Source organism: Hydra vulgaris, chromosome 12 (assembly GCF_038396675.1).
Source record: "Hydra vulgaris chromosome 12, alternate assembly HydraT2T_AEP".
Classification (NCBI taxonomy): Eukaryota; Metazoa; Cnidaria; class Hydrozoa; order Anthoathecata; family Hydridae; genus Hydra; species Hydra vulgaris.
Window position 1 is genome coordinate 42043426 of NC_088931.1, and position 17362 is coordinate 42060787.

Consider the following 17362-nt stretch of genomic DNA (forward strand, 5'->3'; position numbering starts at 1 on the left):
CGTAATTTGTTTCACAGAACTATAGTTTCAGTTTTACACAGTTTAACAAAACAGTGTTTTTCATAAAATTGTGTAAGCTTTATCGTTACACAGTATAAAACTGTTTATTATTGTAAGGTTGCTTACAAAACGGTGTTTCACAAAACAGTGCAAAAGCTGTTTCAAACCTTTTTATTGAGCAGCTTTATATAAAAGTGTGTCAGCATTAGAGGTGTAGAGTTATTTTAAACTTTTTTTCAAAAGAGACCAACAGTTTTACACTAAAAACATAAACTTATTAATAAACGTTGTTAGATGCACTTTAGTGTTTATTGTTTAACTTTTGCTTAAATAACTTTTAAAAAGGCACCATTTGAAGTTATTTAAACACCAAAATGGTGTAATTTTACACCATTTTGGTGTAATTAAGAGTGTACTTGCTGTCTGGATTCGTAAAATATGGCTCATGGTAAGCTTTTCCTATAGACCATTAAAAACTATAGATGATTCTTTTTGAAATTGATTGAAGCCAAACTTTTTGCGTATATATGTCACTTTGTGGCAAAAATGCAAATAATGTAGGATTTTAGTATAAAAAGTTTCTTATAAAAAAACACAAAAGGAACATATTTTTGGGGCTATTTTCTGTTTAAGCATAGTTAAGTTGTTTCTATAAAACTATTTTGTAAAGCTATAACTTTTTTACTTAAATTGATTAAAAAGAATCGATTCGAAAAGTCGATAAAAATAACAAAAAATTCTATATATATTCACTGCCCGGCAAAAGTTTCCGGTCACTTAAAGTTTTAATAGTTTTTTACCTATAATAATTGATATTAAATTTTAAAATTCTTTATAAGTCATAAATTAATTCTATTAAGATGTGCTAATGTTTTAAATAAACTTGTAATAATTGATATTAAGTTTTAAAATTGTATATAAGCCATAAAATAATTCAATTAAGATGTGCTAATGTGTTTTTAATATTGAAATGCAAAATCTATGTTTTCTTTGTTTTTGGATTATAGATATGCTTGAACATACCTAGTAAAAAATTTGTAAATAAAATTCAACTGTTCATTTGTCATCAAAGCATAATTTTGTCGAAGTTAATATAATATATTGGAATAATGAATTTAGTAAATATTTATATAGCTGAATAAAATTTAATATTACTTTTTAATTTCTAGTCTATAAAAGTGCGTTTTGATTATTTTTAGATTAAAATTTTAGAAAATAGTATAAAATGTCAAAGAAATGTAATTTATCACTAGAAACGCATTTTTAAATTGTTGCTCTAGCAAAAGATGGTCATTTTACTAGTATATTCAAAAATTGTTGAAAATACCGCAATCAACAGTGAGTGATACTATTCGTCAGTTTAAATGTACTGGTACAAATAAAGATAGGAAAAGAACTGGACGTCCCAGCATAACATCAAAGGCTGAAGACAAGTCAAATATACTCTCATGTAAACAAAATAGACAATTAACAGCCCAAGAAATAACAACTAACTTCAATGCTGCTCAAAATAAAACTATTTCAGAAAGAATTGTAAGATGTTGCTTGAAAACTGTTGGCGTAAATGGTAGAGTAGCTGTTCAAAAACCTCTTATAAAACCAATAAATCAAAAAAAGAGGCTTCAATGGGTACTAGCACATTCAAATTGGACAGATATAGACTGGCGAAATGTATTGTGGGCGCACAAATCCAAATTTCTTGTTTTTGGAACAAAGCGACGGATCTATGTGCGACAAACAGCTACTGAAAAATTTCATTCACAGTGTATACAGCCTACTGTCAAACGTGGTGGAGGTTAAGTAATGGTGTGGGGCTGTTTTGCTTTTAATCAGTTTGGTATTCTCATGAAAATAAATGGAATTCTTGATAAGAACGGATATCATAAGATATTATGTAGACATGTCGTACCTTGTGGAAAGCGTTTAATTGGCCACAGGTTCATGCAACAGGGTAATGACCCAAAACACAGCTAAATACTGCACAAACTAACTATTGCGGAGAACTCAAAATTATGACATAGCCCCCACAATCTCAACCCAATGGAGTTACTATGGGAACAACTGGATCGTGAGGTAGTAAGCAACCGAGGCTATGGCCGGGCCAGGTTTGATAACACATTCTTTCCAGGTTTCATAACTTTTCTTGAATAGCTACTAATTCTTTAATATATTTCTTTTTTATTGGTTCATTACTACAATCAAAAATTATTTTGTGCAAACCTAATGTATTTTTTATCAGTTTTAACATACGCAGAGGATCCATGAAAATATAAATTGGTTTTTTTTTGTAACTGAATGTGGGAAGTATGTACAAGAAGAGTTAACTAATAAATCAGCTTTAAATGTTTTTTTTAAATTCTTAAAGGATGATTCAGCTCTGTCTAAGGATAATATTGTAGTTAAGAAACTGTCTAATTTCCACAGTAGTTTTAAAAGAAGTAGTATCATTTATTGTTTTGATTTGTTTTCACTTTTAATTGTGACTTTTGTATTTGCTTGAGGTTTTCTAGATATAATTTTCTTCAATAAACTGCTTAGAAAATCAAAAATGGCATAGCTCCTTTGTGAGTTTCTTTTTCTCCAACCATTAACAACATGAATCTGATGCAATATACTTAGAGAAAAGTTTTGAACTCTTTACTGGATTAAAGTTTCCTTTACACATGATAGCAAACCATTCATTTCAAAACAATAAATCTTTTGGAAATTTGCAACAATAAATATACTTCATAAATAAAAATAGTATTTCGCATGTTTATTAAAAATCAACATCAAGCAATGCAGTAAATGTAATTATTTGGACATAAAAAACTAGACTATGCTTTATAGTATACTATTTTGTACTCTTTCAATGCATATAACCTCACAAAAAGATAAAAAATTGCTGCAGATATAACATTCTATATAGCATAATTTTATATCTTTCTTTGAAGTTATATACATAGTTTGAAACCAAGTTCTATATAGCATAGTTTAGAGCCAAGTTCTAAACTATGCTATTTAGTATCTATATCGTATCTCTGTTAGGTTAAGGTTTTTTTTTGTTTTTTTTGTTGCTATTTAAGTGCCCCAAGAAGATCTAACGGTCTTGTCACAGAGCACCGCGGAAGTGCATTTAACCAGGAATTTCACGCCTCCTTCATTACTGTGACACGAAAATATGTCCAAAGCTCATTTTGAACCTGGATCTCCTGCTTATAAAGCAAGCGCTCTAACCACTGTGCCACGGCCACACATTTGTACTTAATATATTTTAATATATTTTTATGTTCAAAACAACAAATAATAATTATATATAATTAATTGAAACATTTAAACAAATATCAACATATAAGTCATAACCATGTTATTAACATATACAACTATTTATCAGTATTTGCTTAAATTGCAGGAATCCGAAATAAAAGAGACATTAATGATAATAGTTAACAACAAAAATTATTATGTTGAAAGATAAATAGCTTATCATATTTATACATACTATGTTCAGATATGTCATATTTGAACATAGTATGTATAGTAAGATAAATAGTTTATATTATATGATAAATATTTATCTTTCAACATATTATTAATTTTTGACTTCTATGAAACACGAAAATTCTATGATGAAATTGAAATTATAAATAAATAATAAACTACTTATTATTTAAAATAAACCTTTGAAATTTTTATAAATGTTATAAATGTTATATCTGCACCCTTTTTATATATTTTTGTGAAGTTATATGCACTGCAAGATAGCACGGCAGCTGAAGATAATCAGAAAATGTATTGTAAATGCATGAGGAAACTTATCATCGAAAAAAGTTTTTGCCACAAACTGAGGTCATGTGCAAACTTTTTTTTTGGCTTCACTTTAAGATTAGAATTGTTTAGCTTAGGCCGGGTCTATGGTTTTTAATGGCCTAAGGCTGTTTCACACCCACCATTTCTGTACTTTTTCTTTTTATGGTCTCAATTTTTTAGACCCATAAATAATCCCTCCCCTTACGTTGTGTTTGGTAGGTGAGAAAAATTATTTTAATTTATTGAAATGCAGATTTTAAATTAAGAGGAGCTTTTAACCAAAATTATAGTATATATATATATATATATATATATATATATATATATATATATATATATATATATATATATATATATATATATATATATATATATGTATATAGAACTCTTATATGTTGTCAGAAAGTTTTTTTGTCCGTATTTTGTTGACAAAAAGTAAAAATTAAAATGCAAGACCGGAATTTTTTTTTTTATTAATTGATAGACTGCCTGCCCCAACCAAACCCTCAGTCGATGTAGCAGCACTCCGTTGCGAGTCAGGCTATTCGTCAGTCGATGTAGCAGCACTTTGTTGCAAGTCAGGCTATAAGATAGTCGATGTAGCAACACTCCGCGCATGATTTACAGTAAAAAAAATAAATAAAAACATTTCATTGAAAAAAAATAAAAATAAAAACATTGTTTATATTGTTAAAAACATTCAGAATGTTTTTAAAAACATTCTGGTCAATTAAATTTGCGTTTTTGCATTTTTTTTAAAAAACAATTAATTAGTAATTAAAATAATGGTTTTAACATTTCTGACAACACGCAAATGTTGGATGAAAGTCTAAAGTAATTAAAAGTGATGTATGTGTTGGCGTAAGAATCATTTTTTTCCTTCCGTACTTCCCAAATGCAGCAATCTATAGAACTATATATATATATATATATATATATATATATATATATATATATATATATATATATATATATATATAATTAGCGCAAAGTATTAATTATTAAAAAAAAGGAATATGATATATAACTTTTTTACAATTAAAAAAAGCATAAATTGTTAAGAAAATAGAACAAAATATTTACATCAAAAGCATGTGGAGTAGTAAAATATTGCCTGCCACAACACTTTCCGTCTATTGGAGAACAGTCTTAACTTAAGAAAACTGAAATGTAAAGATGTATTAAAAGACTCTTTTACATCTACCTAAGACAGTTTGCTAAACAGTGTGAAGACTTCGTTCTTAATTTGATTTTAATTTCATTCTAACTATTAAATGATATTATTTATATAATAAAAATAATTTTAGATAATTCGCATTTTGGGTTGCTTGTTTATTGAGCAAAAAGTTGTTTTAGTTTCAGCTTCTTTAAGGTATGGTGGTTTTTTATTTTTAAAAATGTGCATTATATTTCTTTTAACAAAAATTGAAAATTATATTTTTATAAAAGCAAATTTACTTGTAAAAATATAGGTATACATCCATAAAATATTTTACTGAAAAACTATCTGTCAATAAACAACGAAGAAATAAACTACTATTTTAATTTTTTTTTTAATTATTTTTACAGTAGTTAGCTAAACTTGTAAAAAGAAAAAATCAGTTATTTTGAATATCAAGCAAATACAAAAAGCCAGAATGTCAAAAATTGATATTGTAAATTTTTTTCTCAATAACATAAACAAAAAAGGGCATTTAATACTTTTAAAATCTCTTTTTTGCTTATGAAGTGCTGGTTAATTTGTTGTTTTAATTTCTCTATAAATATGTACCAATGAATTTTTGTATTTACTAATATCAATTCAAAAAAAATTTTGAAGTAAAGTTAAAATAAAAAAATTCTATCACAGTTTTTCTATTATTATATTTTTATGCCAACTCTCTCAAACTATAAACATCCAACTATCACACAACAAAATACACACAAAGGCTCTTTTCCCTGAGGGGGTTAGAGTGGGGGTGGGGTAAATACTGACATTATTTTAAAAAGTGACCTTCTAGCAGATCACAGTTTTGGTAAAACAAATGAATTACCTGAAAGAATATTTCTTATATAAGATGGCATTTGAGAGTGAATCAACTTTTATTAAAAAGGTTTTAAAAAAATATTATAAGTATATATTCACATGAATATTATTTTAGGTGTTTAATACCTCAAAAATACCACATCTCTGGTAGTAATGTACTTGTTTGCTCCCTACAGTAGCCTTTCTTTTTCAAAGCTCATGTTTCAAAGTTAAAGTGTTATGGTTATAACAAGAATTTTTTTAAAGAACTTTTTTCCTTGACTGCAGTGGCCCCTACACCCTTAAATATACAGTTAAAAAAAAAAGGAAAGAAAGAAAAAGTAAACCTCTGTTTTAGTGTTTTTATAACTCTAGACCTTGATCTACTTATAAATTTTGCTTGTGACACTTTAGTGGCTGTGCAACTCTTTCTGTTATTTTCTAATGAGAATACAGTTCTAAAACTCAATTTATTAGTTCTAAGGTTGGCTGGTAGTAATGTTTCCTGAACTCTTTGGCAGCTCTCAGAGGCTGACTTCATCAACAGTTGTAAAATTTGTATGTATATTGTACAGGAATGGTGTCCCTTTTGATTTTGGCATGCTTTGCAGGCCTTGTTATGAGATTTTGTTGCATAATGGAAAAGGGTATTGCGAGTAATTGTACTTACACTATTTCTCAAAACATTTTTTAACACAACATTGTTGTCTTATGTTTGCTTTCTCAGAATTTAGTTGTTGTTTTTTTTTTAAATGAAGAGGTAGTTGTTTGAGAGTGAATTCAACAGTCGAAAAAAAAAAAACTATCAACAGTTTTTTATTTAACATTTTGGCTTTAACAAAAAAAAAAATCTAAAAACTTAATGACAATGAAAAAAAAAAAATTTAAACTATTTAAAAACTAAAACTTGAAACTATAAATAATAGATAATAATAGATTAAATTGATAAATAATAAATTTAAAAAAAATTAAACTATAAATAATCGAAACAGTTAAATGTAAAACAAACATAAAAAAGTAACCAAAATTAAATATAATAAAAAGAATTTTCTTTAACATGTTTTGAATTTTTAAAAATTAAAAAAAAAAGTATAAAAAAAAACTTAAAAAAAACAGTGTTTTAAATTTCTAAAAAAATTCAAATTAAATTTCTAAAAAAATTCAAATTAGATTTTTAAAAAAGTTCAGATTAAATTTAATAAAGTAGAATAATTAATATAATTTAATAAAAAATTTAATAATATTTAATAATAAATTTGACTTAAATATAATAACATAAATTTAAATAAAATTTTTTTAAAAATGGAAAGTAGAAAAAAAAATTACTGTTTTCGGCCTAAACTATTTCAAAAGACTGTTTGAATAATCTAATTAAAATTTTTTTGGCATAACGTAAATGGCTTAACGTGTAGGTGAATTTTTTCTGTTTTCCTGACTGATATAATTAAAAAATATGATGAAACAATGAACTCAAGGTAGAAGAATTACAAATTAAAAGTTTTAGTGAGATTTGAGTGAGATCAACTTGTTTTTCCACACAGTGGCCTTGTTCATGGTTCGGAGCTATAGAGTTGAGAGTTATAACCACTATTAAGTAGCCTCCTCATCTGTAGTGGCCTTCTCCGCCTTGAGGAGGTGAATAACAAAACAACAAAAAACTAAAGATCATAGCAAGGTCTGAACTGCATATATTTGAACAAAGAGAAAACAATACACAAAACAAGTTAGTTGAGTAAAAGATTGAGAAAGATTGACAACTTTAATGCTCATCACATTATTCATTGTGATGAGCATTAAAGTTGTTGTTCATCTAATGTTGTTGTTATCACTGATAACAACAACATTGGATGATTGATAAATAGATAGGTGATGTTTGATTAAAAATCAAGTAGAAAAAAGTAGGGCTGCTAAATTTTACATGATATAAGATTCAACGGATGAAAACTTCGAACACCACAAATATTTGTACAGAATAGATTGAAACTACGTGGTAATAAAGATGATTTTAATGTTTTATATTTAGTTACTATGATTTAAATTATTAGAGAGTTTGACACAATCTTAGATAGTACAAGACATCCTAATCATTATTGATTAGGATGCATTACAGTTGCCTTAGTAATGTCAATTACTCCAAAGTTGATACAAAGGGCTCCTTATGTGGTCTTGAACGCTGTTGATACTGATATTATATAACTGTTAATAGAATCAGCCTCTCTGAGATGTTTCACAAAATTTAGAAAACTTTTTTACCAGATGGCCCCAGAACCATCCAACTGAGTTTTAACCAATAGTCATCAGAGAGGAAGGTTTTACTTCAGAGTTAATTTTGCCTAGATTGCGGGATGTGTGGCAGATTATGCTGGATTATATGTTACCTGTAGTAGGGCAATTATGATGATCCTAATTTATCCTAACCTGAAATATGTTATCGTTTTATATCTTTCAACATTTTCATAATTTGTTTTGTATCAGCCTTTTTCTATAGATTATTCATTGACCACAAATGTGCAGTCAGTACATTATTAATAAAACTAAAGACACTGTCAATAGTAATAAACAAATGTGCAAAAATATTACATAATATATTTCGTGCAAAAATGTAAAAAAGATCTTTAGAGGTAAAGAACTTTGTTATTAATTAAATATATGCTTTATTAAAGATATATGAGACTATTTCAACATTGTTGATATTTTGAGTCCTGTACTTTGTGTTTTCACTTATTATTTTTCCTTAGTGACTAAGGAAAAATAATAAATGAAAACGCAAAGTCACTGCAAGCCCCAAGATTGGCTTCCTTTCTAAGTAATCATGCAATAATGATTTTTTATTAAGACTGTAATTTATATTTGTGTTAGAGGTTAGAACACTTTTAAAAGATTGTGGCAAGAATGTTGTCAGGACCACAAGCTGTGACAAGAATGTTATCAGGAGCACAAGACTAAAAAAAAGTTTAAATAAGAAATAACTTTAGCTTTAACAAGAAATAATTTTCCACAAGTCTCTAGAACTTCTGAGATAAAATTTATAATTTATTCAGTATTTTTTTGCATCAAACTTTTTGCATCAAGTTTATATTGTTTAGAAATTCTTAGGAAGTTGAGGTCTGGTTATTTAATGAACCACCTTTACTGTTTTGTATTTGCTAAAAAAAAAAAAAAAATATCTCTTTACTTCACTAAATATGTTAATCTGATGTGTTATTTTCAAACAGTTAGTTGAACTATTGCTTTTGTTAATCCCATATGTTGTTTTCAAGCAGATTTTTTTTATTAGATATATAGGTTTATTTAATAGTTTAAATAGAATTTATCATAACAATGTTGTAACTCAAAGAACTCATCATAACAATGTTGTAACTCAAAGATCTAATCGTAACAATGTTGTAACTCAAAGGTGACATTGTAACAATGTTGTAACTTAAAAAATTCATCATAACAATGATGTAACTCAAAAAATTCATCATAACAATGTTTACTTTTTAATTTGTTTTGAATTTTATCACATAAGTAGGTTCTTCAAGATTCTTGCAATGAATGAAAGAAATTGTGAGAGATAAATCTCACAATTCTCTGCAGAAAATATCTAATGCATTATTTAATGAATGAGTTTGAGCATTTGTTTATTGATTCTAAAGTCTACACAACTAAATGTTTACTGCATTTAAAAACTGCACTTTTAGATTTTCAAAATTTACTGCATGTTTAAACATTTTATATTTTTAATCATAATATTCGTAAAACAACCTCATAATTGTATCAGAGTTAAATTTTTAACTTTTTTGCTTTAGTTTACTTTCATCTTGTTGTCATGGATTTATATCATTGATGTACCCTTTTGAATGGGAGGTTTTATATATATATATAAATATTTTTTTTTTTTTAATTTTTTTTTGCGTAGTTTCTATAATCGTAATTATAATTTATAATTTCTATTTTTTCAAATTTAAAGTATAAAGTAACAAAGTATAAAATTTGTCAAGAATTATTAAATGTTTCTTAATATATTTTATCAGACTATTAAAATAAATTTTTTATATGTATTTGTAGCATACTTACATCCCTGTTCTCCCTACAAAATTAATTGAAATAGTTTGTTTACCTTCGCCCTATCTAATAGGAGTATTGCCAAGTGCTGTTGTAGAGATAAATGATTTACCTGTTGAAGAAGTAGGTATTTTAGTTGCTAGTACAAATTTATTGAAGGAATAGCTGTTTTTAATAGAAATCTTTCAATTTTCAGGTTATTGTTATTGATCTAGATTCAAAGAAAATTTTATGTGAAGTATTTTTTTAATCTTTTTTTTTTTTTTTAAAGTTCTTATTATGAAACAAATTAAAATAAATTAGAATTTTTAGAATCATCACAAAAATATTTTTCCTAAACAAATCATCCAAGATATTTCTCGCACTATGGTATGTATAAAATTTATCACAGATATATGTATTTGTTAGTGATGATATCACAGATAAATGTATATGTTAGTGATTATATCAGTTATATTTTACATTTAAATGAGTTAAATTTTACCTTTTACATTTAACACTGTTATATGTAAAATGTTACATTTTAGTTACTGTAAGTAAACTATAGGTTACTTACAGTAGTTACAATTTCTTAGTTACTGTAAGTTATATTCAGAGGGCTCTCAATAGATACAAAGTTTTTACATCTGGAAATTTTAAATTAGCAGCTATAGGTAAACAATATTTTTCAATTATACTGTTTTTTTTTTTTTTTTTTGGTTAAAACAAATGTTTTACAAATGTAAAGAACCTCAATTTAAGATAAATTATTTATAGGATTTATGAATTTTTATGCAGCCCTGGGTATATCCCTCCCAATTTTTGATGCGGCTTAGGTTTATCAAATCTAGCTCCAATCAAATATCAACAAATACTAATATGGTGTTTACAAGTAGCTCATGATAATTATAGCACAGTAGGGTGGGTTTTTTATTTTTTTTTTGAATTTGATATCGCACACCCTCTTATTTGGTGAGGTTCAATAAAAAAGTTCACAGATAATTTTTTTTTGCAAACTGATGATGGGAAGTGGTCGCCCACACTTGCTTTATAACCCCTTCAGAACCCCATTTTTGTCTAAATGGCATAATTCCAAAATGTATTAAAATCAGTTAGTGTCAGTGTTACATGCATCAGTTTTACTTATTAGGGTTATAAAAATTAAAAGAATGTATATAGCAATGACCTATTCCAAGACTCCACCCTAGAAATGGTAGGTCCCGGACCTGTTTTTTAAGCCCTTTTGAGACCTGTTTTTGTCTAAAATAATGTATTTCAGAAATCTATTAAAATCAGCTTGTGCCACTGTTACATGCATCAGTTTTACTTATTAGGGTGATAACAATAAAATAAATGTATATATCAGTGACCTATTCCCACACCGCACCCTCAGGGCGCCAGGACCCGGACATGTTTTTTAAGCCCTTTTGAGACCCGTTGAGACCATTTTTCGAAAATGATAAATTTCTGAAATGTATTAAAACGTATATGTATTTTAACTAAATATTAAAAGCTATTGCCAGTGTTACATGCACCAGTTTTACTTTTAGGGTGACGTCAAGTGTATGAATGTATATAGTGGGGGTAACTTGGTGCAAGGGGAAGGGGGTAAAGATACAAAAAGCTGTTATAAGTACTTACAATTACAAATGGTGTCCCTCTACTAGCCATTTCTACCTCAGCCATAATTGAAATTTATAAATTTAAAAATAAAAAATATTGTGAATAAAACTTTTAAAAGAATTAAAATTTTTCTTATGCGTTCAAGAAAACAAATTACAAATAACAAATTTTAAAATTATTTTAATGAAATAACATACATAATTTCATCAAACCTTGACATATAACTAAATTAAAATATAACAGAAAAGCAATAGCCATATATTAATATTATTATTATAATATATTTAACTATATATTTAGTTCATATTATATATATATATATATATATATATATATATATATATATATTAATATATATATGCATATTTGAATAGATTAAATTGTTGTTATTTGGAATGATTATGGCTTAACTGTTTCTGTGTAGCTTCAGTTGAAAAATGTTATCTATGATAACATTTTTCAACTGAAGCTACAAAGAAACTCAACTTCTTGGTAAAGAAGCTGATGTTGATTGTCATTTTTTTCAAAACTTCATTAAAGTCAGTGGCTAATTTAACTGCCTGTTCTGCACAGTCATTAACCACTTTCATAGCACAAACTATCTTACAAGCAGACTTGAAGTCGTCATGATTAGCCCAAGTTTTAGGAGACGATGTCAAGAGTTCTTTTGGTAGATTGAAAGAGTCAAACAAATTCATTGAGCGTTGTGTAATAAAGTTAGCTATAGAAAGTTTAGAGAATGTATAAATCTTGTTTGGAGCAAGTCTTCTAATGTCACCTGGTAATGGTTCTTTTTGTAAGGCATTTACAATATCCATTTTCTCTTCAACAGAATTTTTATCACTGAATAATGGGAGAGCAGCTAGATCCTCACTTAAATACCATAACTGAAGTTTAATTTTATTTGTTGTAACATTTGCAACTTTGCTGTCAACTTGACAATAGTTCTTAATTACTTTTAAAAGAAGGAGATCATTTATTGGTGCTTCTGTTGTGAGAGGTGCTGAAAACCAGAAACTTAAAATCCCAATTTCTTTTTCTGTGATATTTAACTGATGACAAAATCCAAAATTTTTATAAACAGTATATACCTTTAGCCATCCATCTTGCACGATGGTAAGAGTTAGGAGTGCAAAGAGTTGTTGTATCATTATTTTCTCCAAAAAGGAGAGGAGCTAGTCTTCCGATTTCTTTATAATCATCACATGGTTGCGTTTCCTTTAAGTATTTTTTCAAATTTTCCACCATATTGGATTTTCAAGATGCAAGCCACTCTTTTTCAAACTTTGTAAGGCATCCAGCTCCGCTTTTATCACTTTCAAGTGGTTCAAACTTTGATTTTTCTATTAGCTCCCACTGGGACTTCACTCTACCAAAAAGTTCAATGTTTGGTCCTTTTGAAACACTGCATCAAACACTGCATTTGCACAGATTTCAAGAATATGATGTTGACAGGCTAAAGACAAAACTCTTCGATTCATTGACTTCTGTATGACAGTTATTGCCCCGTTATGACTTCCTGCATTACTTGCAGTTGTGTCAAAGCAAAGACCTGCAAGATGCTCCTCAACACCAGGCCATTCATCAATGAACTCAACTACCTTTTGTCCCATTAGAGCGCCAGTACCAGCAGGTATCTCAGGGATCCCTAATAATTTCTCAATATCCAAGCCAGATACAACAATTGTTAGACATTCACGTCTGGTTCTAACAACATTTGACAACATTTTACCATCAAAATGAACAACTAGTGGAACCAAGGGTTGAAAATTTTTTCTTACTGCTATTGCAAGAGATTCACGGGATGTAGTTCGATCTTCCATTAGAGCGGAATGTGAAAATGTTAGTTTATTTACATCAATACCGATTGCAGCTTGGGCTGATGTGACAACCATCATTGCTTGTCGTGGTGTTATTTTTGTTTGATCTAATGCTGCATGAAAGAGTTGATTGTCAAAAATACAACGTTTGGATATTGTAATCAAGAGATTACTATTGCCCATAGTAGAATGTTATGAATTATTTAGAGGAATAAAAGCTTTTTGTGTTTGAATTGACATATCGCAGTCAGAATTTTCATCCAAAGAGTAATCTGAATTGCAATCCATTAATGTATCTGTAGATATAATCTTACTTTCTTTATGTTGTTCAAAGCGCCTTTTTACTTCAAGCTTGCATTTTCTGTATTTTACAACTGCTTTCTAATACATTAAGTCTTCTAATGTCATTAACATCTTTCAGGGACCTCTCTGGTCTATCAGAAATTGTTTATCTTCATTTATCTTGATGAGACAAGCCCATTCACCATGGGCAATATCAAAAAGTGTATTTATCTTGCCAGTGAATTTTTCTTGATAGCTATGTTGAGTCAGATTTTCTACTTCTGTGCTCAGACACTTGAACATGTTGCTTGTGAATACTCTTTAGTTAGCAACTACATGAGGCTATAGGTCATTAAAAGATGTCCCTGAAAGATGTTAATGACATTAGAAGACTTAATGTATTAGAAGATTAGAGGTCCCTGAAAGATGTTAATGACATTAGAAGACTTAATGTATTAGAAAGCAGTTGCTATAGTTGGAATATTAGCTTTAAACCAGAAAATCATAACTTCATCTGCAACTGTGTTGCAGGATATTGAATGAGTTGACTTTTTGATTATCATTTCATAAAAACTCTATTCGGCCCATCTATTGTTGAGAGAATATGTCCAACTAGCCAAACATTTGTAGTTGAGCGTGTAGCTTTCTTTGAAGCAGCCATCTTCTTAAGTAATATTTTTATACTTTTTTACTATAATAGAAAGAATATAATAGAAATTTAATATATATAATTGTTACACCCCCCTCCCCACTATTTTCCCTACATTTTTCAATAATGAAATCAAAATATGCATTTAGGAGCGATTTTTGATAAATAATGCTGAGGGGGTAAATCTAAATTTAGTTGTACTTTCCAGTCTTTTGTGAACTATCTATGTCGTAACATTCTAATACTTTATTTTTTTTTTTTTAGATCAATTTATAGCAGTATTTTGTATGAAATAAAAATAGAATTAAGGTATTAGACAAATTTTGGTCAATTTAGGGTTCCGAAATAGGGTTTTCCCACTTCCCATTTTCAGTTTGCAAAAAAATTTTATATACTATATACTTTTTATATCAGACCTTACCAAATAAGAGGTTGTGCAATTTAAAATTAAAAAAAAACCACCCTATAGCACAGTTAATCTGACAAATGTTATAATCAAAGTTAATCAATGGCTGTAATTGAAAGCTTAAAATAAATGTTTTTATAATTAATTTAGTAATAATAAACAATTATATTATATTATAAATTTTTTTCTATTGTTATTTGTTGATTTTTAAATTATTTTTATTATTGAGATTATTAATAATTATATTAGTACCTTTTTTTTATTTTAATTTTTAGGATGAAGTTCAAAAAAATTTTTACAATTTAACAATCATTGGTGATGATGGTATTTACATTTCTTTTCCACAAAAAAATATTGTCACTTATTTTTATTAATTCTCTTATTATATTACACTTTCAAAATAAAATATTTGGATATCATATTTCTGCAAAAAATTAAAAGAAAAAAATGGGTAAGATAATTAGAGAATACAAATTAATTTAACTTGAATGTTGTATTTGTTTATATGAGAATTTATGAAAATAAATGATATTTCACTTTTTTTTTGACATTTCATTGAAAGATTTATTTTGTTCATTAGTATTTCACATGAATTATATTTCTCAGCATTAAAAAAGGCATATAATGGCATAAAATAGTATAATAAGAGACATATAAATAACCCTATATAAAAAGTTCAATGATATAAAGTGTTTTGAAAACTAACTAAATCAGTAAACAAATGTATTTTTGTTAGTTTAATGACATTTTTTTATCTCTTCTGATTTTTTTTTCTTTGTTAGAAAAGGAAATTAATGTTCTCTGTTATTATTTAGATAACTTTTCAGGTTCTTCTTGGGGCGAATAAGTTCTTTTCAGGTTATTCTTGGAGCTGAAAGTTCTTTTCAGGTTCTTCTTGGGGTTAATAAGTTCTCTTCAGGTTCTTCTTGGAGCTGATATGACTAACAAAAAGGTCAATTTTTAACATACAGTTGTGTCCAAAAATTTAAAAAGTTAAACCAGTTAAAAAGTTTTCATGTTTACTATTATGTCTTGAATGAGTATTTATTATTTAATGTATTTTAATTGATTTTAAAAAATAATGATTTTTGATGAGTTCAAACTAAAGCTTTTTACATTTCTCCCCCAAAATTGCCAATTTGTTGATATTGTAAATAAATAATTTGTGGAAATTTTAAAAAACTTTATTTAATAATTTCTCAATAAATTTTCTCAAATTGTGTCTTTTTTACTGGAGAAATTTATTACAACAATGGTCAGTAACAAATTAGTTCTAGCAATAGATAAATGTGAAATGAATGTAAACATTTAATGAATATAGACTAGTGTGAAGTAATTATAAACATATGAAATGAATATAAATATATTTAATAAAACTAACAACATATATAAATAGACATATATAAATATGCCTATTTAAATATATTGTTAGTTTTATTAAATATTTTTATATTGAAGTCAAGTATTGGTAAATAGAATATTTGTTTTAGAAAGTCTTTTGTAGGTGGTAAAATCCTTTCTGTTGATCTTTACTCTGGAGATAAGCAGAAACCTATAAAAGAAATATTTGCAAAAACACTTAATATAAAAAAAACATATCTTCCCATCTCTGCAATGGATTGTGTATTACTTCCCATGTCTATAATGAATTGTCCAGTTAAACAGATTTTTTTAAAAGTGTTATGTAGCATTTAAAACACATGACAAATTTGCGGCGTTGTAATTGTTGTATGTTTGTAGCTAGCAATTGTTGTATGTTTGTAGGCAAAAAGATTAACAAGACTATGGGACATTCATAAATTACGTCATTCAATTTTAACAGTTTTAGACCCTTCTCCACCTCCATATCACCCTTCCCCTTCCCTCCCCCAAACACCCCACCCCCATAAGAAATCGTCATTCTGACTGTTTTTATTTTTCTAATATTTTGCATTTTTTTTGAATTTTTATGCGTTTTAACTTAATGCTTAACTATAATTATTTTATTATTAATTTTTATTTAATAATTTATTAATTACTTTATAGTTAATTATTTTTTCATCAATGATATAGCCAGTTGGCTATGGCTATTCCATTCCTCTACATCAATTAACTGGCTTAAAGTGCATTTATATATTCTATGAGATTTATTTTTATGTTGTTTTTACTTTTACAATGCTTTTAAGAAAAGTTTTTGTTGTGTAAAGCTTATTGAAAAAATCATAAAATAGAAGCTAAAGAAGATATTATGCTAATTTTTTATTTATTTGCAAAAATAATTGTTTTAGCAAATATTGCATTTTGGGTGCCATACTACAACATACAACTGTATATAAAAATGTTATCAAACGAAATAACAAAAACTTATTTATAAAAAACCAGCAATGTACCAAAATAAGTACAACAAAAAATTTAATAATAGGGTAGATTTGGGAGCACCTTAAGCAAAAATTGGAATATTTTTAAAAATAATTATGCTGGATCCAAAATTTATGGGGATAAACAGTTTTTAGAAATCACTACTCATGATCTACTTAAATATTTGGGCACCCAAAATTTTTTCTTTAAAACACAGAGACTTCAAAAAATTTGCGAAAGTGCTCATATTACCTAGACCACATGATAATATGAACACTTTAAATTAGCTCAAAAAAATAACGATAAGTAAAGAAATACAAGCCTGACAGTTAAAACTAATTTATAAAATATAATTATTTGTTATTAACTTAACTTATCATTAAAAAGATTAATTTTTTAGCCACTCTATATTAAAACAATACTAA

The 17362-nt window shown here is 27.3% G+C and overlaps 1 protein-coding gene across 2 annotated transcripts in view; it reads left to right on the forward strand.

The window, feature by feature from the left end:
- Window positions 1–17362, forward strand: part of LOC101239100 (DENN domain-containing protein 2B) — a 71452-nt gene that overhangs the window by 39214 nt on the left and 14876 nt on the right. For both annotated transcript variants that reach the window (XR_010642449.1, XM_065813308.1), the window contains exons 11-16: window positions 5097–5161; window positions 9586–9643; window positions 9845–9964; window positions 10038–10079; window positions 10154–10210; window positions 14876–14924. Coding sequence is in view for 1 of the 2 variants with exons in the window: in XM_065813308.1 (XP_065669380.1) it covers window positions 5097–5161; window positions 9586–9643; window positions 9845–9964; window positions 10038–10079; window positions 10154–10210; window positions 14876–14924 (391 nt within the window). In the remaining variant the exon portion in view is untranslated. The remainder of the gene's footprint in view (window positions 1–5096; window positions 5162–9585; window positions 9644–9844; window positions 9965–10037; window positions 10080–10153; window positions 10211–14875; window positions 14925–17362) is intronic.